General features: G+C 46.2%; 2 protein-coding genes and 1 pseudogene across 2 annotated transcripts; 2 read left to right on the top strand and 1 right to left on the bottom strand.

Annotated features, from left to right (window-relative positions):
- Positions 1 to 22,626, top strand: part of LOC149355015 (calsyntenin-1-like) — a 489,555-nt pseudogene that overhangs the window by 21,251 nt on the left and 445,678 nt on the right.
- LOC149355029 (uncharacterized) lies at positions 12,781 to 19,121 on the bottom strand. The gene is made up of 3 exons (XM_089583597.1): positions 18,188 to 19,121; positions 17,312 to 17,590; positions 12,781 to 16,336 (listed from the first exon to the last, which is right to left on the bottom strand). Exons 1-3 carry the CDS (start codon positions 18,320 to 18,322, stop codon positions 14,126 to 14,128), a joined length of 2,625 nt encoding a protein of 874 aa, XP_089439723.1. The 5' UTR covers positions 18,323 to 19,121; the 3' UTR covers positions 12,781 to 14,125.
- LOC149355028 (BEN domain-containing protein 5-like) lies at positions 17,085 to 22,206 on the top strand. The gene is made up of 8 exons (XM_089583598.1): positions 17,085 to 19,006; positions 19,795 to 19,889; positions 19,960 to 20,227; positions 20,922 to 21,100; positions 21,162 to 21,300; positions 21,397 to 21,471; positions 21,695 to 21,815; positions 22,108 to 22,206. Exons 1-8 carry the CDS (start codon positions 18,811 to 18,813, stop codon positions 22,136 to 22,138), a joined length of 1,104 nt encoding a protein of 367 aa, XP_089439724.1. The 5' UTR covers positions 17,085 to 18,810; the 3' UTR covers positions 22,139 to 22,206.

Below are 22,626 nucleotides of genomic sequence, written 5' to 3'. Positions count from 1 at the left end.
ATCGCGAATTTCCCGCCGCCACGCGATCAGAAAGAAGTTCGGCGTTTCCTTGGACTATGTGCGTACTACCGCCGCTTTGTGAAAAACTTCTCTAAAATCACTGTGCCCCTTACTTACCTGACCAAGGCCGATGTCCAGTTCCAGTGGGAAGCGCCGCAACAACAGGCGTTCCTAGAGCTTCAACGCCGCTTACAGTCACCACCAATTCTGGCACACTTTGATGAATATGCTGACACTGAGGTACACACCGACGCCAGCAATGTTGGTTTGGGTGCAGACCTAGTTCAGGTCCAGAAAAATCAACATCGTGTAATTGCCTACGCAAGTCGGGCACTGTCTAAGGCCGAGGCAAACTACTCTGCCACCGAAAAAGAATGCCTCGCCATCGTGTGGGCAATTTCCAAGTTTCGACCATGCCTTTACGGTCGACCTTTCAAAGTAGTGACCGACCATCACGCACTTTGTTGGCTGGCCAACATAAAGGATCCTTCAGGGCGCCTTGCACAATGGAGTCTCCGACTGCAGGAATACGACATTTCTGTGACCTACAAATCCGGCCACAAACGCTTGGACGCCGACTGCCTTTCCCGTGCCCCTGTTCAACCAGCTCCTGACGACGCTGCGGACGATAAAGCCTTTGTGACCGCCCTAAACTCTATCGACTTTCTGACCAACAACGCGCCGACCCGGATCTTCGAGACGTCATTGATTATCTTGAAGGTGCCTGTGGCAGAGTACCTGCCGCCTTCCGGCGTGCTTTATCTTCCCTCTGCCTGCGTGACGGCGTACTCTACAAAAAGAACTTTTCTTCTAACAGTCGCGAGTACTTTCTCGTCGTGCCCGAGAACCTACGCATCGAAATTTTGAATGCCTGCCACGACGAACCTGCTTCCGGCCACCTTGGCGTCACTAGAACGCAAGTCAAGATTCGTGAAAAATACTACTGGCCTCGCCTTGGACATGACGTTACGCATTACGTTCGCTCTTGCCATGACTGTCAGTGCCGCAAGGTTCCTCCTGCCAAGCCCGCCGGCTTCCTCAAGCCCATTGACCCACCGTGCCGACCATTCCAACAAATCGGGATGGACTTGCTTGGCCCGTTCCCCATATCAAACTCCAGAAAGCAGTGGATAATAGTCACCACAGACTATCTCACGCGTTACGGAGACGGCTGCTCTTTCGAGTGGAACCGCTATCGATGTGGCCAAATTTTTTGTGCTTCAGATCGTCCTGCGTCACGGCGCACCCCGAGTTCTCATTACTGACCGAGGAGCTGCCTTTACTGCTGAGCTCATGCAGCATATCCTTGCTTTCAGCCACACGAGCCACCGCAGGTCGACCTCATACCACCCCCAGACGAACGTCCTTCGCCTGAAACCGTATCACGCAAGGACACCGTGACACTCCTTCTGACGCTGGTTTCCTTTTAGCATTGAGACGATGCTCTTCGAACGGGGGGGCTAATGACGCTAGCGCTACTGAAGACAACGACGTGAGGACATTAAGCAAAAAGGACGAAGTTCGCCACCGTCGGACTGGGCCCCGGACGTTCTTGGGAGCCTTCCAAACCGCCTTGAGCGTTAACGCATCTTACACCGACGTGACAATATTAGCACCGGAACAGAGGAAGATAAACACGTGATATTTCTCTAACTATGGCAGCAGTGCTGTACAGCCACTGCCTTTTCTGCATTTAGCATTCTCCATTTTGGACCACAGAGGAGAGAAAATGGCAAAAAGACTAATTGTCACTTTCACGTATGTCACAAGCGAAGTGGCCCATTCCAACACATATTAATGGGGTTCTAAAATACATTGAGCCAGCTTCACAGTAGTGTAAAATGCCCAAGTAAGGGTGAAGTACCTAACTTTTCATGCAGAAAATGCACACGTGGTCATGCTTTTTGTAACATAAATGGTGTTGACGCTGTTCCTGCGACTGCAGCACACACAGTTGTCAAGTGCTGGCAAAGACATTCAGCACTTTGTCTTCCTCTTACTGCTGGCCAGCAATGCTATTTCTTGATTAATGCACTATGAGGCAAAGCCAACTTAGTGACTTTTGAAAGGGGTCTATTCTAGAGCACATGCTGTATATATCTGCTTGTCTGTTTTGCGGTCAATACTGTAGTAAGGTGCAGTGCCGGACGGGTGAACTCCGTGACACAAATCGTGCACTTGCATGCTGTTCTGTATCAGCCAGTCGGTCTCATAACATTGTACCGGAAATGACGTGTGCCTGACCGACATGCAGCGTTACCTATAAAAGGACGCTGCTGCCTCGAATAAAGAGCTTTTTGCGTTGCTGCCACTGAAGCGTCTGTCTGCTGCTTAGAACAGAACATCTGGCGATGAGGATGGGATCCGGCGCGCAGTAAACCGCCGCCGGCCAGCAGCAGTCACGAGGCTGAACCGCCTACAGTGCAAGGCGACACGGAGCCCTTGCAGCCACGATTTCATCGGAGGCCAGGAGTAACGCAAGAACGCCGGAGGTGCGCAAGAACGCCGGAGGTGCGCAAGAACGCCGGAGGTGCGCAGGAACGCCGGAGGAGTGCAGGAACGCCGGAGGAGCGCAGGAACGCCGGAGGAGTGCAAGAACGCAGATAAGTGAAATTTGCTCATTATGGCAGAACCTGGACATGGTCCTAAGCTCGGCAGAATGCCCAAATTCAACGCGAAAATCAACAACATACGCTCGTATTTTGAACGCTTCGAGAACTTCGTAGACATAAATGATGTCTCTGCAGACAAGAAACTGAAGTTGTTTCTGAACGTACTCGGTGCGCAAGCATACGAAGAGCTTTTTGCGTTGCTGCCACTGAAGCGTCTGTCTGCTGCTTAGAACAGAACATCTGGCGACGAGCTAAAGAAGATAATTGTGCCTCATTTGCCTTCTCAGAAGACTTTCGAAGAAATTAAACAGCTTCTGGAAGCTCATTTCAGCCCAGCTCATTCAATTATCGCAGAGCGTTGTAAATTTAATCGCCGAATGCAGCAAGAAAATGAAAGCGTCAAAGATTTCATCACTGAACTGAAGCATCTTGCAAGAGATTGCAATTTCGGCACGTTTTTAAATGATGCCTTAAGGGACAGGCTTGTAGCTGGTTTGCGTGACGAGGAAACACAACGGGCTCTTTTTGCACAGCCTGACTTGACGTTCGAGCTGGCGTGCCAAACGGCGCTAGATAAAGAGCTAGCGGCACAACAGGTGAAGCAAATGCATGAGTTTTACACAAAACCGTGCAGCGTCAACGTCATTCAGGGCGAACGTCGCCATGTTAAGGAAAAGAAATTGAGGACGGTTGCATGGACAAATGATAAACGCGAGGAAGAGCGGCGAAGTGCTTGCAAGCATTGCGGAAAGCGTCATGCGGGAGAAAAATGTTGGTATCGCAACCACACCTGCAGAAATTGTAAAAAAAAGGGCATTTGCAAGCCGTCTGCAAAAGTGGAGGCAAAGCAAAAGCTGTCAGATACGTCCACACCACGGACGACGAATTCGAGGACTTGAGTTGTCAGACTGTGTTCTTCTCGGGCAAAAGTTCAAGGGGCTACAGCATCGACCTGAACATTGAAGGGAAGACTGTTTCGATGATAATTGACACAGGTGCTGCGGTCACGATCGTACCAGAGCAGTTCTATAAGCAGTGTTTCCCGCATGTTAAATGTGTGGAATCCAATGTGTCGTTGCGCACTTACACCGGAGAAAAGCTGAAGGTAATTGGAAAAGCAAACGTCTTAGTCAAGCAGGACGCAAGTGAAATCTCTTTGCCTGTAGTGGTAGTGAAGGGAAACGGAACGCCGATTCCCGCTCTCATGGGAAGAAACTGGCTGGAAAAACTGCAGATAAACTGGAAAGCAGTATACAGCCTGTCCACGGATAAGTCATTGGAGCAGAGGGTAGAAGCCTTACGGAAAAAGTATTCCGAGGTTTTCAAGAGCACCCCGGGAGTCGTCAAAAACTTCGAAGCTCGCATCTTTGTAAAGGAAGGGGCTCAACCAGTGTTCTCAAAAGCACGGCCAATACCATTTGCCATCAAAGAGGAAGTAGCAAAGGATCTGGAAAAGCTCGAGCGAGCCGGAATACTAAAGAGGGTCACGAAAAGTGACTGGGGAACGCCTCTGGTGGTGGTCGCGAAGAAAGGCGGCGCAGGATTAAGGTTATGCGGCGACTACAAAGTCACGGTTAATCCTGTTCTAAAAACTGACCATTACCCTTTGCCATTGCCGGAAGATTTGTATTCCATGCTCGCAGGAGGTAAAATCTTTTGCATTCTGGATCTATCACAAGCCTATCAGCAAGTGCCGCTTGCTTGAGGAAAGCAAAGCGCTGTTAACCGTAAACACTCATCTAGGATTATTCCAGTTTCAGCGTCTACCATTCAGCATCTCTAGCGCACCCGCTATCTTTCAGTCGTTAATGGACGAAGTCTTAAAAGGGATTCCAAAAGTGGGTTGTTATAGCGACGACGTCATCGTCGTAGGCGACAATATAGACGACTGTCAGGAAACTGTGGAAAAGGTACTTCAACGACTGGCAAAGCACAATATCACTGTAAAAGAACAGAAATGTGAATTTTTCAAGCAGTCCGTCGTTTATCTTGGACACAAAGTGACAGCTGATGGCATTTTTCCAACATCAACAAAGATAAAAGCCATCACAGAAGCACCTCAGCCAAGCAACGTAACTGAGTTACGAGCCTTCTTGGGTCTGCTGAATTTCTACGCCAAATTCATCAAAGATTTAGCCACAGTAGCTACACCAATGTACGACCTGCTGAAAAAGGACAAGAGTTGGGCGTGGACGGACGAATGTTCAAGATCATTCGTGGAAGCCAAGCAGCGTCTTGTAGACAGTCAAGTTCTGACTTTTTACGACGTGAAAAAGCCAATCGGTTTAAGCTGCGACGCGTCGGCCTACGGTCTTGGGGCAGTAATTTTTCACGTCATGCCTGATGGTTTGGAAAGACCCATTTCATTTGCCTCCAGAACATTGAGTGTAATGGAGCGCAACTATGCGCAAGGCGAGAAGGAAGCCCTAGCATTAATTTTTGGTCTGAGCAGGTTTCATAGATACCTGTACGGGCGCAAATTCATGCTGTATACAGACCACCAACCACGGTTGGGGATCTTGGCATCAGATAAACCAATTCCTTCTTTGGCTGCAGCTAGGATTCAGCATTGGGCTATCACCTTAGCAGCTTATCAGTACACACTGCGCTACAGGAACGGCAAAAACATGGAAGTTGCCGACGCTCTTTCAAGGCTTCCACTTCTGGTCAACCATAAAGACGACACTGAAGAATGTCTTGCAGTGTTTGAGTCAACGCCTCTCACTGCGAGCCAGGTTGCTGCTGCGACTAAAAGGGATCGCCTTCTTTCCAAAGTCGTGCAGTTCACCTTATCTGGCTGGCCCGCACACCACGATGATAAATTTCAGCCCTTTTACGTTCGTCAAAACGAACTATCGTATGAGCAAGGCTGCATCACGTGAGGCCAGCGAGTGATCATTCCAGACGAACTTAGAGAAGCAGTATTAACATTGCTACATGAAGAACACCCTGGAATGCAAAGAATGAAAATGCTTGCTAGGTCGTTTGTTTGGTGGCCGTTGATTGACAAGAACATTGAAGACACTGTCTGTCAATGTACAGTGTGCCAAACGACCATGCCTGCGAAGGCACCAGGGCCATTGCATCCATGGACTTATCCAACTCGTGTTTTGCAGAGAGTCCATGTCGATTTCACCATGAAGGATGGCTCGAACTTGTTCCTTCTAGTAGACTCTTACTCAAAGTGGATAGAAGTAAAATGCCTCCGCACTACGACGACGTCAAAAACAATCGACTGTCTCATGGAGATATTTGCAGCGTATGGCTACCCGGAGGAACTAATCAGTGATAATGGACCTCAGTTTACTGTGCAGGAGTTCTCCAATTTCACCTCTTCTCACGGGATTCGCCACACGCGTACGCCACCCTACCATGCTTCATCGAACGGGGCAGCAGAAAGGCTAGTTCAGACGACAAAGGCCACTCTACTCAAGCAAGTGCTTCACGACAACCTAACAGGGGAGAACAGAACTCTGCATCAACGACTTAACGACTTCTTGCTTGCTTACAGGAACACCTCGAACTCCGTAACAGGAAGAACGCCGGCTGAGCTGTTCCTGAAACGACAAACCCGAGTGAAGCTTTCGCTCCTGAAGCCAAGTTTTGTGCAGGACATGCGCAGCCACCAAGCCAGAGACGCCACTCATCGCAACGAGGGCCGAGGAAGGGACCCGCAGATGGAAGCTGGTGATGCAGTTCTCGTCAAGACTACGAGAGGGGAAACCCTGTCATGGGAGGAAGCGGTCGTAATGCAACGTGTAAGCGACTCTACGTTTGTAGTAAAAGTCGGTGACCAGTTTCGTTTTGTGCATATCGACCACTTGAGACCCAGCTGGATATCGGGTGCAAAGTCATCAGTCCATCCGGACGTCGCAAAAGAAGCGCATCCTGAGTCCACTCCAAGTGCCACTGTTCAGCGAGACTTGCCATCAGCTCCCTCGGAAAAAGATTCCCCTGCTGGCTCCGTGATTAGTGGTCCCACTGCGGACAAGCTTGAGGATGTTCGCTTAGATGACGCCACTTCAAATGAGGAACCGGCATCGCAGCCTGAGGCAAGACACATGGCAGCGCAGCCTTCAAGTTCCACCGCATCAACCATGGCTACACCCGAAGAGGCTCATTTGCGAAGAAGTAATCGAACAAGACGTCCTCCTGATCGCTATCAAGCCTCCAGTTATGAACGCGGAAAGAAACGCGCGTAGCTTTGATTAAGGAGGCAGTAATGTTCTGTCTCAGCCAGTCGGTCTCATAACATTGTACCGGAAATGACGTGTGCCTGACTGGCATGCATCGTTACCTATAAAAGGACGCTGCTGCCTCGAATAAAGAGCTTTTTGCGTTGCTGCCACTGAAGCGTCTGTCTGCTGCTTAGAACAGAACACATGCACCCCACACACCTCTTATTGTGTTAATTCCTCTCATGTAATGCTGCACATTTTGTGCATTGTGTGGACCACTGGGAATAAGCTTTTCCTTCAGGGTAGCCTTGCTGTGTTCCATGAGATTATTGGCATGTTTCCCTGACGTGTTCTATCTGTACGAAGTGCGGACTCTTCTCATGGCATTGGTTCTAAATTTTTAATCGTCATTCCTCCCCCCTCCGCCCTTCCCGGTGCAGCAATGGAAAAGCACAGCAGGTTCCACCTGTGGAGTCATGGGTAACCATCTTGAATGCTGAACTGCCAAGCATCACCATTAATGGCACACCCAACCTGGCACACGAGTACAAGCCTTTCAAGCAGGGCATCGAGTTGTTTTCCCCAGTCTTCATCTCGGTTGGCCGCGAGCATCCCACCACTACACAGGCCAGCACGGCTTCATCCTTCTCGAAGGTAGCAACAATGGAACTCTCTGCATCCTGAAGGCTGCTAAGGTATTCAGTCTTAAAGCCAGCTGCATGACTTATTGCATGCAAAAGAAGAGGTCACTTTGCATTGGAATTTTTTACTGAAAGGAGTCGGCATACAAGCACGTCTCAGGCGGCTGGCATGAAGCTAGCACAGTACATGTGTAGCTTGTCCCTTGTAAAACATTGTCACTTATAAACAGTCTATAGGTCTTGCACACCCCATGTTTCAAAGAAAAGAGTGCCAGTTAAATAATGATTTTAGATTTTGTGTATTATTGCACCACTTGGCACAGTCATGTGCCTTCCATACCAACAAAATGGGCTGACATATCAGAGACTGCTGGTTAGGACGAACCTGTCCAATTGGCAATCCTTTTTAACTTGAGAAGCAAGTACCACACAGAATCAATGTCAACACCATTGCAACTGCCATGAACAAGTGCCTTTAGCACCACTGCATCTACTGCTTTCATATTTCTTCCCTATATAAATTAACCTGACAAAACTCTTGACCAATAAACTTGACAGAACTGTTCACCTTTACTGAGACCAGTCGTGCAGAAGGATCAACTGAACACTCTTAAGGGGGTCATAATATGGTCTACCAACAAGTCATGCTTTTACATTGCAGCTACTAGTCACGACATTATTATGCATACTTAAAAAGAAGTAGAGCCCTACGTGTGCACCTACGTACACATTTCAGCTTTACATTCCGTGGTTTTGTACCTGTCGTTTAATGCTGTTTTTTTCGGCATCGTTCTGTCCTGCATACTTACCGGTTAAGTTCCTTCTTTTCCGCCTTGGTAAGTGAACCCTCCTATATAAGTATTTAAATACATATATAGCTCTTTCTATTGTCTAATTTTCTCAGGTGCTCTTCATATAATATTTTACTTTGAGCTTCCCGTGCTTCGAATGATGTCCAGCCCGTATCCCCTGTACTGCTTCATTAGTGGATTCGCCGTGGGCACCTAGTGCTAATCTTCCAACAGCTCTCTGATTTGCGTCTAATCTCGACTTGACTTCTCCCCTTAAGCACAGAATCACATTTCCAAAAGGAAGACCTGGCGCCATTATTCCTTTCCAAATGCATACCTCTTAGTACTATATTTGTTGTACATCCATAATGCTCTATGTTTCATTATCTTGGCATCTCTTAAGCCTTCAACCCTTAGAGACTGTTCGTGCTTTTCTGTGCATATCTGTCCTTTGTTTATCCGTATCCCAATATATTTGTGTCTGGATGCTCAGTGTACTTTATGGCCTTGTATTAACCCAGCCGAAAAAAACCATTGGGTTCCAATTGGAAATTGCCACTTGGAACAAATTGGATATTTCCAAATGTGTTTTCAACATCATTGGACAATACCTATTGGAAAATACCATTTGGACCACTCCAATTGGCCGACACCAAATGGTCAGCTCCAATTGGGCATGCACCAAGGGGTCCACCCAAATTGAGAGACCTCATTTGGTCTGATCCAGGAGACATTTTTTGGCCAGCTTGATTCGAATGGTACAGAACAAAGTGGATTTTCTCCCAGGAGTTTAAGGTGATGTGCGTTTAGTGCTAACATTTTTACATTGGAATTGAAATTATCATAATTCCAAGCCTTTAGGGAACTGAAGACAAACAAGCCTGCGATATCACATAGAAGGAACACAGACACAGTATATATATATATATATATGCATAAAGCATACTTTTGCTCTAACTTAAATACCCCATTCATGAGGCACTGCTCCTGGAGCCAGTGGTGCTTGTCCATTGAGCAAAGTTCTTTCATTGTTTAATGCCTGCAGTGACAGTTCAAATGATTAAATTAATGCAGTAGATAAAGCAGCTCCGATCTTTTTACTAAGGCCTCATTATTTCCCAGTTTTGTGTTCATAGAGAGCAATATTCTGATCCCAATCAAGACAATCATTCGTTTCCAATTGTTTTTTTCCGACTGGAATTTTTATTTTCCAATTTCCAATTCATTTTACACAGTTAGCTTGTATGGTACCAGAATTTTCTTGGCCCTTGTTTAGTTGCATCATGCACTCCAGCCAGCCAGCAGTCAGTGGACTGCTTTACTTTAGCCTAGATGAGGACAGTAAAGTTCACAGGTTCTCTATCTTCCTCTTTGCACCAGAGGTGCCCCATCAGAGACGGTTTTTTCACTTGAAAGACCGAAGCGTTTCTTCGCACCAGGGGTGCCCCGTCAGAGACGCTCTCGCGATGAGTTGACACGCAGGGATCAAGGAAAACTTAAAGATTTATATGCATATATTTACAGCATATACAAGTTAAGGCACTAGAGACAAATTAAACGGCACAAAGACACAAAACAACAAAAAGGCGGAACTGGCTAACACTAGGGGAGGCCCCTACTCGGCGTAGCCAAAGATGCATAGCATCTCACCTTAGCCCAGAACCCTTTTTCTCGCTCCGGGGCCCGGTTTTAAAGACCTAAAGGCCCGGCCCACATTCCGTAGCTTCCAATCATGTTGCGGTCTTAACATCATTGGTTCATCCAGGGCATGGCCAGCCCTCCAGCTTCCGTAAGGTAGAGCACTCTCTCCACCACAAAATAAAAACAAACAGAAATATACATTCGTGCCAGTACGTGTGTGAATCGGTACAGCGGGGCGGGGGACACCCGTACTTCCCGGCGCGTTCGCGAGCGGCCGCGTTCCGAGAAAGGAGACGCTTCGCTTTGAGCGCTCCCAGCCGTGTTCCGATGACCCCGCGTACACTACCGATCCCTTACACGCCCTTCCCAAGATTCTACAAAGGGCTCAAATGCCACTTTTAGAATTATAACAAAGGGATCGGTACGGGTCACAAAACCACCCTGTGGGTGACATGCCGCAGCTACACCAGCACTGGCACCAACAAAACCAAAAGCAAAATGCACACGGGAACCAACACAACATTACGCAAAATGCACACTTAAATACACACAGTGGCATGCCTGCCGTGCGCCGTAACACAGCGTCCAAGTTGGTGGGTTGCACCCAGTTCACCACCTCAAAGTACACACCCTCGTCCTGCTCACGAACGAGCACACACACACACACACAGACACTCGCAACTGGAGCGTTCAGTAGCACTGATATGGGGTCCGTTAGCGGCCACGTGAGCGTCCTTGGTCGCACCGAGCGTCCCTGTGTGCGTTCGAGCCCCCACGTGTCTCAATCGACATGATTAACACCTAATGGTCGCTATGCTCATTAGGCTGGCGCCACAGCGGCCGAGAACTCGAAAGCTGGTGCCCTCCAGGATCAAAAACGTCCCGGGTTTTGATGGGTCCAAACCCCTCACTACACGACGCACCTGAGGGCCCGCTCTCTCTGGCGCACCGGTACGAACCACGTGCAGCGTAAGGAGCATAGCCCTTGCCCCGTCTAACCATACCAAAGCAGCCGGTCTTGCTACACTTGATTTGGCGACCTGCAGCACGGAACGTAATGTTCCACGAACCGACTTTCCACATGAAAGCTGCGCACCTGCCTCCTGGCACTTCACCTCGCTTAGAGCCATTTGCCCCGTTCCTGCTCGGGCAAACACTGACGTTGCCGTTCCCTGCTTGACAGGCATTTTCCGGCTTCGTGGCATCGTCTAACTCTGAGGCTCCATGAGCTCCCTCGCAGTCACTTGACCCGAGCTTGCCTTGCGGCAAGTGGCCACTCATTTCCGGGTGCTCAAATAACCTGGCTGGACACACACCGGGTGCGTTCAACAACTGCGCGGCGCTCTGCCCGGTCGGCCCAGCAGGCCCACCTCCGCTCTCTGCCTCGGACGAAGGGCTCTTGCCACCAGGAACGCTACGGGGCACTTCATGCCCTATGCCCGACACAGTGTGTGTTTGCAGCAACGCCAGATTTTCACCTGTTGCTAGCTCCGTGTCCGAGGTCACAATATTTGTCATAGAGCCTGCAGGAATTCCACCGCTGTCCTGTTTGTTATCGGACACCTTGGTCTCTATTGGCACTAGATCATGAGAATTGGGCTGCTCCTGTTCTTTGCTAGCCACCCGCGGTGGCGGAAAAGCTGTGATATTTCTGCGTCTTTCAGGAATCCTGTTTTCACTTCCTGAACCTTTCGCGGCGTTTCCTAACAAAGATGCGTTCCCGGATACCAGCTGATTGCTTTCAGCGTCCTCACTGCTGTTTCCCTGAGCTGTGCATGACAAGCATATTCCTTTGTCTTCCAGCACAGGCGGCCTCACCTCTCGGGACTCAGAGCAGTTCTCCCTGGCTAGTTCACTAGCTTTCCTAGACTCCTTGAGCTCAGCGAGCTCCAGTGCTAGCTGCTGCCCAGTCAAAAAAAACCATTGGGTCCAATTGAGATTTCCAATTGGACCCAATTGGAATCAATTGGATCCAATTGGAAGCCAAATGGAACCAATTGGACTTGGGGAAACCATTTGCGATGTCCAATTGGTTTTCCCGATTCCAATTGGACAGTCCAATTGGTTTTTCAACTTCCAATTGGATTTTCAAATCCAATTGCAGAGTCCAATTGGATTTTCAAATCCAATTGCAGAGTCCAATTGGTTTTCTACATTCCAATTGGACAGTCCAATTGGTTTTCCAGCTTCCAATTGGATTCACAAATCCAATTGTGGAGTCCAATTGGTTTTGTGCATTCCAATTGGACAGTACAATTGGTTTCTCAACTTCCAATTGAGCTCACAAATCCAATGGGGGAGTGTGCATTGGTTTCCTGCATTCCAATTTTACGGTCCAATTGGGCTCTCAGCTTCCCCTTGAGTCCAATTCGTCCTGCCATTCCAACTATTGCCCCATTGGTTTGAAGATTTTAACTGAAGTCAAATTGTATAAAGGTTGAGTTTATTCCTCTTTATTACCAACTGGCAATTAGGGCCAGTTGGCTTCTTAAAAGATTTTTTTTGAGGATATATGTCCATTCACTCTTTCAAGGTTCCACTGTGCTTCAGGAACAAATATACCACAGCACACTAGACATGAGGCCTGCATAAGCTTGATTCTTATCTGCTTCAGGTTCAATTAAAACATCATATGCTTGACTCTTGTCAGTCACACTAGTTTTTTAATAACTGAAGATATCGAACTTCGTTGCATACTGTGCCATTTCCTATATCCATTCGTCATACTGTTTGAACTGTGCACAATATCTGCCAAGTTTAGTGCCAAACAGAATCTAAGGCTATTTAACAACTGGGCAATTTAAGCCACACTGTTGATGTAACTCTGCATTCTACCTAAAATACTTTGTAACTGCAGTTTTACCTGAGCTCTACCATACATTATAAAACTGAGGCCACCCTCACTATAAACACTCGCTCAAGAATGTATAACATAATCTTTATTAGACAGCACACAACAAAAAAGACAATGAGATAACACTTCCGTGGAAATAACACGAGAATATGTTTTGCGAACTGTACATACACTTGAAACTAAGGACGCTACACTAATTTCACAGAAATAACTTAGCAGATAAACTACACATAATTGTCAGTCGACATAGTACTAAAACTGGCAAATGAATACTTTGGTACAGATCACAGCATCAAGGTAAAAACTTTTTCAGCAGACTGCATTTAACAGAAAACAGCACTCATTTTTTTGGATTTGCAAGAATGCAGAATACATAAATACAGTGCCCGGTGCAACTTGAGTAAAAGCATTTCTATACAAGCAGCAATGAGGTGACAAAATACGAATTGTATAAGATTGGAAACTCACATAAGAGGCATATGAGAACAGAATTACAAATAACTAAAGAACAAAAGTGCACAAGAATACGATACACAACTACCAGTTGTCTACACAAATGAATGCACTCTCTTATAACCTCCAAGTGTCATCTGCCACACTGGCTCAGTGTTTAAAAGTGCTCAGCTATTGAGTTGGAGGATCCAGGTTCATTCCTGGCCATAGTGGTGTGGTCTTGATGGAGGTGAAAGCAATATGTGCCATTGTGCTGTGTGATCCCAGCATGTGTTCAAGAACACCAGGTAGTGTAAAGTAATCCAGAGCCCTCCACTATGGCACTGCTCATAGCCTATGTGTTACTTCAGCACATTAACCACATTACGAATTTTTTTTACAAAAGCCGTGTGTACAAGCCCAATGCGGTGGCTCAGTGGTTAAGGCCAGTGGATAGTCTACCGAACCAGAGTACCCAGTTTCGAACCAGATTGCGGTGGATGCGTTTCGATGGAGGCGAAACGCAAGAGGCGCCCGTTTGCTATGCGATGTCAGTGCATGTTAAAGATACCCAGGTGGTCGAAATTATTCTGGAGCCCTCCACTACAGCACCTCTTCTTTCACTCCCACCTTCCTCCCTTCCCTTGCAGTGCAGTTCAGGTGTCCACCGCGATATGTGAGGCAGATACTGCCCCATTTTCTTTCCTCAAAAACCAATTTATTTGTGTACAAAGACAAGTGCAATTATTTATTATTTAAGTGATGTATTTCACACACATTTATGCAACTGCACTGTGTGATGAGTTTGCATGTTAAAGAACCCTAGGTAAGCAAAACTAACCCGAAGCGCTCTGCTACAGCTTCTCTTGCAGACCTTAAAAGTCCCACACCTTGCACTATAGCACTGCTCCCTCCTAGGTGCTGCTGTCTGGATTGATCTACCACCTGGTGTTCTTAAATGTGCATTATATTCAGTTTACCCTGTAAACGAACTCGGCACTGGCGAGACGTAACAATTTCCTCCTGTTCTAACAACTGCGCAAACAGTCAAAATTTCTGAAACTGGTAGCACAGTCAGTGATCGCGCTTCCTCTATGACTTTAAGCACATGTCGAACTATCAAAGTCGTGTATTTCATAGGAGCACATTTGAGTCGCCTAACTATGACATATGCTTCTGCACTATTTTTGCATATGATTTTTTCTATCACAGCAAAAGAGGCATCACAAAGTTGAATCACTGAGTCATTCGTCTTTTTTCCTGCAGCATACTTTTTTGTAGTAAGCACTACCCCTTTCCTGATCATGCGACCATACTGCACAGCACCTAAAAGCTCAGTACAACTGTCAACAGGACAGCTTGGTGTGGTATAGATGCTGCCTCGCCCAAAATATCGAACCTCTCCCGGAACTGTCACAGTTTTTTTAGTTTTTGAGGACTCCAGTAGATCACAATAACTAAGTACACTTGGCTTAGAAGCTAATTCAGAGAGATTATCTATTAGCCTTTCAGTCTGTAGGACTCTACAAACTTGATGGGGTATACCATTTGCAGCTTTTACAGCTTTCTTTAAACTGCCATTGCCCGACTCAAATGGAAAGGCTGAGTGTGCCCAAAGTGGGCCCCAGTGGCGCACACTTTTTGCTATGTGAGTGACCTGATGCATGTTGAATGACATGCAGCCTTTCCCATAAAGAAGCTGTGCACGAATATGGAACTCTAACAGCAGCTCCTCCGCCTGTTCGAGCTCCCAGGTGGCCAATTCCCTCTTGAGCATTAAATGCAGGGCCTCTACTAGATAAGCCCAATGCTGAACGCAGAGTTTGTCTGCAATTCCCTCCAATACGGGCAAGCTATAGTAAAGAAGCCAGTTCTCCCACTCTTTAGCTTTCCAAAATTTTTTCTCCTTTGTTGGCCTCGGTGTTCTTTTTACATACCTAGGTGATGAGATTGCCAACAACCTTGCATCGATGTCATCTTGGCGTGACCTCATGTAAAATCTGCAGCTAGTGTCCTCAAGCCACATCTCAAGAAACTGCCTAGCCACTCCTAACAAGATACAGTGCATATAGTCTGGGACAAATCCCCACACTATATGAAACTGATCTAAGTTAATAAGTGGCGAGGCAGTTTTGACACCATGTACAGGTTTCCCTTCAGTTACTGCAGACTCCATGTCTTCCAACATCTGCTCTTCACTCCTTTCACTTGCTTCGTTTTCTTCCACGGGGTACTTCGTGGAGTTGGCAACTCTTTCGCCTCTTTGTAAGCACCAGTTGCAACCGTAATACGCATTGAATTGCATGACTCCCTGCATAGGAGCTCTTGCCACGGAATCAACGGCGCAGCAAATGCAGTATACTTTAAACCGTTTCTCTTCACCTCTGTATTCAAGGACAAAGCCTTTTTCTGACAGCTCTGTGATGGCTTCCACGAAAGCCCCTTGAAAGACTGCCATATCTGGCTTTTTCTTTCCGAACCAAAGGGCAGCTAAAACTGGCCTATTCATTCTCTGCGCAGCAGGCAGCTCATTCACTAACAGCTGTATAGGCCAAATGGCAGTGCCACTGGAACGAAAAATAGGAGTGCCATCTGAATTGAACATCAGGCTTATCCTGTTGCCTGCATCTGCTGTTGAGGAGACAAATGTTCGATACAGTTCCCCATCGTATATATCAGAATATGTCCCCTTATCTGGAAGGGGTTCTGTTAAATCGAGGATGTCGCACCCCTTTAGAACTTTTTGTAGTTGAGACTCTATGTCGAAAGCAACAAAAAAGGACCCTTCTGTCACAGAGGAAAATTTTGAAGCCCTGAAGCACTTGGTACATGTGGAGGAGGCTCCTGGCTCAACTTCACCAATGTACGTGGAGCAATTGGAACAAATGACATGAAACCTCATATCAGTGGGGCTACCATTGACCAGCTTTCCAAACATATACCGTGATTCTGGTAGCACAGGCTTTTCAAAAAACAAATTTATCATTTCTAATAAACTTGTCACTGCTGTCAGAGACAAACTGTTTTTGACAGCATGTTTCAGCACCATTAGCAGCATGTCGCCCTTCGACACCACAACCTTTTCGGAGACGATGTCGCTAAAAAGGTCAGCTAGTCCTGCATCTTCACTGGTGCCACTTGGGCTGTTCACATCTTGCTGAGCAGGATCCTCGGGCTCAGGAGTGTCCTGCACATCGCAAGCATTTGCTGAACTACTCTGCTGAACATGTCCAAAAATACAACTTTAGAACCATATATTCCCCTTTGTTGCCGTTAGTCAGCAATTTTTTAACATTTCATATAAATGGTACAAAACTTTAAGGAACAAAAGATTTAGAAATAAACTGGCAGCATCTACACAGCATGAAGACAGTCGTGACGCACATGTAAAACACTGCATGACACAGCAGGAAATAACCTGTCTGACAGTACTTGAGACTGCATCATTCCTTGAGCTCAAATTTGCTGCCCTGAAATTACCTTAGCATTCACCTCAGAAAGGCTGCATATGGCGACATGACAAAAACTATTTTTCCTGTGGCCGCTGACTTGTCTTCACTGTGAATTTCAGCAGCAGCCAGAAATGGTACCATGTTGATGCAGTAATTTAGTATTACTCATCCAGACAGGGCAATTGGAGAGTAATTCCTTTTTTTTTCCTGATGATTATTCACATCGAACTTAAATATTAAACAAAAGATTTCAATCCACCAGGCTGAACACTTCCAAAAAGTAAAAAAGCAATAGTTGGTGTCACAAATGTTCCGTAGCCCATGGACAGGTAAGTTCCAACTAACTACCCTACTGTCCATCAAGTGCAATTGTTTTTCTATCATAACCTTGCCTTTCACACCTTTTTGCTAAAGGCCCCCAGACAGTTGACATATATTAATTTATAGGGCCTTCAACAGCAGTGACATAATTCATATGCCACTTTGGGATGTAAGGCATTATATATCACTTTTTTTTGTCATGACTTTGCTCCAAGTGAATTGCACATGGCTTGGCGTTCAATACTCTTTAATTAAAAACTGCACGTGTGCTACACTGATTCTACACCTCGGCTGAATTCAGGGAAGGGAGAATGTTTGTTTACCCTTTTTTCTAGTTCTGTACCTGTAAGGCTCGGTGCCAATTAAGATAAAAAGTGAAATGTGCTTACAGCTTCCAAAAAAGCAGCGTCCGAGTTCTCTTGGTGGGGTGCAGGTACGCTGTCAGCCACGTCTGTTTCCATCTGCTCCTCACGGCCACGTACGGCGACATCCACCACGGGAATCCCCTGGTACGCAGTCTCAGCTGCCGCTGTAGCGTTCGGAGCATATTCCGAGTCGTCACAGTCTACTGAGCTGCTGTGAAGAATGTGCATTGCTTGCTGCACGGAATTTACATCACCAGGGTTGGATACACCAGGGTTGGATATAGTCCTCCTTTGAGATGATTCCTGCATGAAATGCCATTTTTGTTAACTTGCAATAATTTTACCACCAAATCATTAACAGCTGCAGCCAGTCGGTTAGGGAGGCGGATGCCGACTAAAGGTCGCACTGCGATCGATGCTAGTTTTTTTCACTCGACATTCATCAACTTCCGCGAATGCAGCACAACATGCACGAACTTTCCTAGAGCCATTAAACATGAAATATGATGAACGAACGTGTACTGACCGTTGGAATGCTACACGTACACTATGCTAATAAGGGTCGCCATGCAATGCTACATGCAGCCGACGCGGATTATAAATAATTCTGATCAACTCGGGAAAATGCATCATCCAGACTTGGTACTGAACTAGCAAGACTGTCGTAGGCATCACTGCATCAAATTCCAGCGCGAATAAGCGAGCGGTTTAGCCGAGAGAACCCATTCTACGGTGCGTGTTAGCGTTGAACGGCTCCGAGATCACGTCTGGTAAAGTTAGTGCACCTGTTGTCGGAAAGACAAGCAATCACTGAGCCGCTAATTAAGATCCCCCGCGTGCAAGAGAAGAGGAAATTTTAATCAAAGAAGCACGTTACGTGTAATAGGCACTCATACTTACAACAGTGTTTTCGAGCCGTCTTTTCTCTAGCTCGATGGCAGTCGATCTTGGCAAGCTGCATGGGCCGTACAGCGAGCTTGGGCTCAGGTACGTCTTATAAGGGCCGCGCCTACGGCGCTCTTCTGCAGGTTCCATTCTTCAGGTACAAAAGGAGGTAAATACCTGTACAACCGTCACTGTCTGCCGTTTCAGCAGTCCATGTTGGAACAGTCCCAACCAGAAAGTAAAAAACTGGCACAATGCGTCACACGTAAGTACGGTGGCTAGAATCCTAACGCAAGCTGCCAAGGCTGTCAAAACAGTCCTCATATTCAAGTTCAAGTTGATTCAGTCAGCCAAAATTTTATGCCGTCACAATTTCACATTTGGGAGCGCTGCACAAAGTAAGTGCTCATAAAAAATTATAAATATAAATTTTGACATTTTGAAAGGTATACGGACGCATTTTGTTGTTGTTGCAGTAAAAAAAAATTACTCCGCAGTTTCGTACACCGGGACCTACGCTTACGTCACAGAAGCGCAGATACTGTGCACGTGTGCGACGTTGTGTTGCTGTGGGCATAGCTTGTTTTTTTTGTTTTCTGTGCTCTGACATTGCTGGAAATTTGCCCATTCAGATCATCATGTCTTTAAATGCGCCAGCATTTGCGTACGTCAGGTACAAGGATAACAACAGTTGCGCAGTGGTGCCCGTAGCGGACATAAAGGACTTCGCGCCTGCGAATTCTACGGATTTCGGTCCTCGGACCTACTTGGCCAAATGGACCGACAAAGAAGGAGAGGCAGACTTTTACCCGGCCCGAATTCTCATGCTCGGAGGTAATCAACTGCACTTTTCTGTTTGGTGGCGATCGAGTAGCGCTGATCTCTTTCTCTAGCGTGCCTTCGAAAATGGCGTATATGCTCCAACCAGCCCGATAATGCCGGAAGTGTTGTGTGCCAGTTACATGGCTTATCCTTCCATGGAACTATAGCTTACGCACGTCGCGATTAATGATGTCCAGCGTGCTTTATTTCGCGCAGTTTGGGCCTGGCAGTTGAATGCACTGTGGGATGCCAGCGGTAAAATATGTACCGGTTTTACGCGTATGGTCATGAAAAAAGAGAAATTAGCATAGTGAGATGTCCACATACATTCTTTATTGAAGTAAATGTCGGAAGGAGGAAATAATTTCGCTGCTGCATGTTAAAGTTAAACACAGTGTTAGGATGTTTTAAGCCTGCCTTTACAGAAATGCTACTGTTCACAAGCAGGAGAAAACGTTCTGCATGGCGGTATATTTTATTTGTTACTGATATATATATTGCGTATATGTGCCTCCCAGCTTTTGTATTTATTAATACTGTGATCTTTTCACACGACCTTAGCATATGTGCAGAGTCTTATTTTTAACATCGGAGCTCCAGAAGCACCAAAAGCGCACTGCAAGTGATATTACGAAAGCTGTTTGGGGTGCTGTTAATGCTTCAGAATCACCAGTTATCCCTAATCGACGCCTTAATTGTCATTTGAGTCACTCGACACTTCTGTTCTTGCTTCAGTTGATGCCTATATGGCTATGTATGAAATGTGTCGAAAGTACAAATCAAAATGGCATATTTTGCAGATTCTGAGGTGGAAATCTTTGGAAAAATACAAACAAGCCGCCTGCGGGTTCAGAAGTGCCTGCAGAGCAGCGACAGTGACGAAGAGATACAAGAGGTAGAATTTGTTTTCCTTTAGTGATTTTTACTGCTAATTGTTGCCTTGTGTCATGCCTTCTTTTACTTAGTGCACAGCACTGCCAAAAAAACGGAAGGAGGCAAGTAATAAGGAGGACCTCCTGGCCGTCCTTGAAAAAAAGAAGAAGAAGATAGGAACTTCAAAGGATAGAGGTTCAAAGCTGCTCATGGAGGAACTTCAAGCAGCACGCGCGAAAATGCAGCTGCAAAATAATGAGATTGAAAAATTGAAGGAGCAGTTGCTCCAACAAGAAGAAAAAATTGAGAAAATTACGAAGCTTAATTATGGGCTCCAGGAGACCATAATTTCCCTCAATGGTATGAATTGTTACATTCAGATTTCTGTGGCGAACATCTATCTGCATGCAGACCTTTCTAGGAGATCAATATTTCCTTTCAGTTGCACTGTACTATGCATTTTTATCGTGAAAATTTTGCTCACTTCAACCGGTGGCTCGTTTATCGTAAAACTGAGCACAGAGCTTGCTCATTGTGGCAGCTTTTGTCTAGTAGAAGTTTTACAACGATGCTTACTTATTCAGCCACGAATGATGCAACTCTGTAATAGTCTGCGGCAAGGTCGCTGAACTGAAATCCACCAATGCCTTATTGCTGCGAAGGGCGGCAGTGGCATCTTCAAAGGACCTGCACAGCTTGTAATGCTGACCTTGGCGCCGTTTGGCGAAAACTCAGAGTTCGCGGCTTTCGGTTCGTCGATTTTGAAGCAAAAGTTTGCATCATGCATGGCTGAACCAGGTAGGTACTGTTGACAAACTTACTATGAGACAAAAGTTCCTGTAATACCCACGTTCTGTGTACAGTTTCAGTGTAAACGAGCCAGTGATTGAGGCAAGAAAATTTTTAAATCTTCACAATAAAGATGTGCAATATTGTATGTTATTTATGGCAATGGAGCGCAAATTTTCCTGTCTTTTTTTGCAGAACTTGCAAGTGTACATTTGTTTATCTATCATTGTAGCAGTGCCTAAAATGTTCATCTGTGTATGACCAGGCTCAAAGTCTCAAGTGCAAGCAGTCCAGGAGCAAGCTCCAGCACTGCGGCTTAGCTCAGCCCCTGTCCACCCCAGCCAAGGTGAACCAGGACCGAGCCAGGCCGCTATACGAGTGGCACCTGCACCACATCCAAGCCCTCAACCCCATCTAGCCGAAGACTCTTCTTTAGCCCATTTGGTACAGCTTTCTTTGTATGGATGCCTTTGAGACATTTTTCATGTTTTATTTTTTTGTGCAGGTTGATATAGGGCAAGGGTTGCAAATATCGCGAGCCGCATGGCAGCGGATTTCTGAGCTCCAAAAGGACTCGATGTTCGTAAAAGAGCTCCTCATGATGGTGTGGACCCGTTCAGAATTGAGGGAACGGTCCCTTCAAGGTATCGTATTCCTTTTTTGCAACTGAATGCATTGTAGCTTTCATAAACCTCATGCCTAAATTTCTATTCTTTCCACTACCGCTCAAACTTTTTCAGGAAAACACTGCCCGCGCTTTCCAGGGCGACAAAGGAAGACGGCCCTCACTCCATGGAAGCTCTCAGTTCTGAGAGGTAACTGCAAGCAGCTGTTGGAACTATTTTATCTAGTAACAGCAATTTGTTTGCTGTCTTCTGCGTGAACTTATGTATTACCCTCACCAGTATGCTTCACAACTGCCAAAGCGTGTCCATCCTTTCTGAGCTTTGTCAAGCAGTTGTAAAATTTGTCACGTGTCAGTTTAATTCTTGCCTGCTTGATTTCTTATGTGATTGCACTGTATTCTGTCATTCTTAGACTGCTACAGGCAGCGATTAGAAGGCAAGGGCATGCCACCTGACCTCCTGACAACGGGAATGAAGCAGTTCAACCGCTTCGTAAGCGAGAAGATCGCAGATATAGAGAAGTTGGCAAAAAGGTGACAATTGTTTTATTTATCTGACTCCCTGCTAACAAACAAGTAAACCCAAGCCGCAGTTATGCAAATGTGCACCAGCAGAGGACATATATAGTTCATGGTGCTGTTTCTCTTCATATAACCACCCCATGTACTTGGTACACGCCCATGCATGAAATACTCCAGTAAATTTCTGCTTTGTGCATATTGTTTTTTTTTTATTTGTGCATACAAAATTGCGTCTAGTTTCTTAGTACTGCTGTGAACAGCTTTTCATTGCAGTAATGCTGTCTGTGTGATACTTATATTGCAGGGATCTTGCCAAGGACTTGGACGCTGCCTGAGGTCCCAGCTGCTGCGCATGTAGATATTTCCCATGGATTTTTTTGCAAATAAATTTGCTGTAAAACCAGTTCTTCCTGTCATTGTGGGACCACCTAGTGCCTGACAATTGGAGCAGATCAATTGTCTGCCAACTGGAGTGGACCTGCTGGTGTTGGCCAATTGGTATTCTCCAATGATGTTGGTCAATTGGAGCATTCCAAATGGTATTTTCCAATTGGCATTTTCCAATGGTATTGAAAACACATTTGGAAATTTCCAATTGGTATTTTCCAAATGGAATTTTCCAATTGGTATTTTCCAATGGTGTCGAAAACACATTTGGAAATTTCCAATTGGTAATTACCAATTGGAACGCAATGGTTTTTTTTGACTGGGTGGCGCTTTGCTTCTGATTCCTCCAAGACGCACTTAACATCCTGAGGTTTCTCCTAGCACAGCGGCGCCTTTCCTCCATTCACTTTCGCAAGTTCAGCCTGAAAGTACGCTA

Source organism: Amblyomma mixtum, chromosome 3, assembly GCF_055824585.1.
Source record: "Amblyomma mixtum isolate Tamu chromosome 3, ASM5582458v1, whole genome shotgun sequence".
Classification (NCBI taxonomy): domain Eukaryota; kingdom Metazoa; phylum Arthropoda; class Arachnida; order Ixodida; family Ixodidae; genus Amblyomma; species Amblyomma mixtum.
Note: the sequence above shows the minus strand (reverse complement) of the source record. Positions and strands in the feature narration are given on the sequence as shown.

Bases quoted from the DNA above. Each gene is read 5' to 3' on its own strand.
- LOC149355028 (XM_089583598.1), top strand. From the start codon at position 18,811: ATGTCTTTAAATGCGCCAGCATTTGCGTACGTCAGGTACAAGGATAAC. The intron at 19,007-19,794 runs GTAATCAACTGC...CATATTTTGCAG, and splicing joins CCGAATTCTCATGCTCGGAG to ATTCTGAGGTGGAAATCTTT. The intron at 21,301-21,396 runs GTATCGTATTCC...AAACTTTTTCAG, and splicing joins GAGGGAACGGTCCCTTCAAG to GAAAACACTGCCCGCGCTTT.
- LOC149355029 (XM_089583597.1), bottom strand. From the start codon at position 18,322: ATGGAACCTGCAGAAGAGCGCCGTAGGCGCGGCCCTTATAAGACGTAC. The intron at 17,591-18,187 runs GTAAGTATGAGT...CATTTCATGCAG, and splicing joins GACGGCTCGAAAACACTGTT to GAATCATCTCAAAGGAGGAC. The intron at 16,337-17,311 runs GTAAGCACATTT...TGCGATGTGCAG, and splicing joins ACGCTGCTTTTTTGGAAGCT to GACACTCCTGAGCCCGAGGA.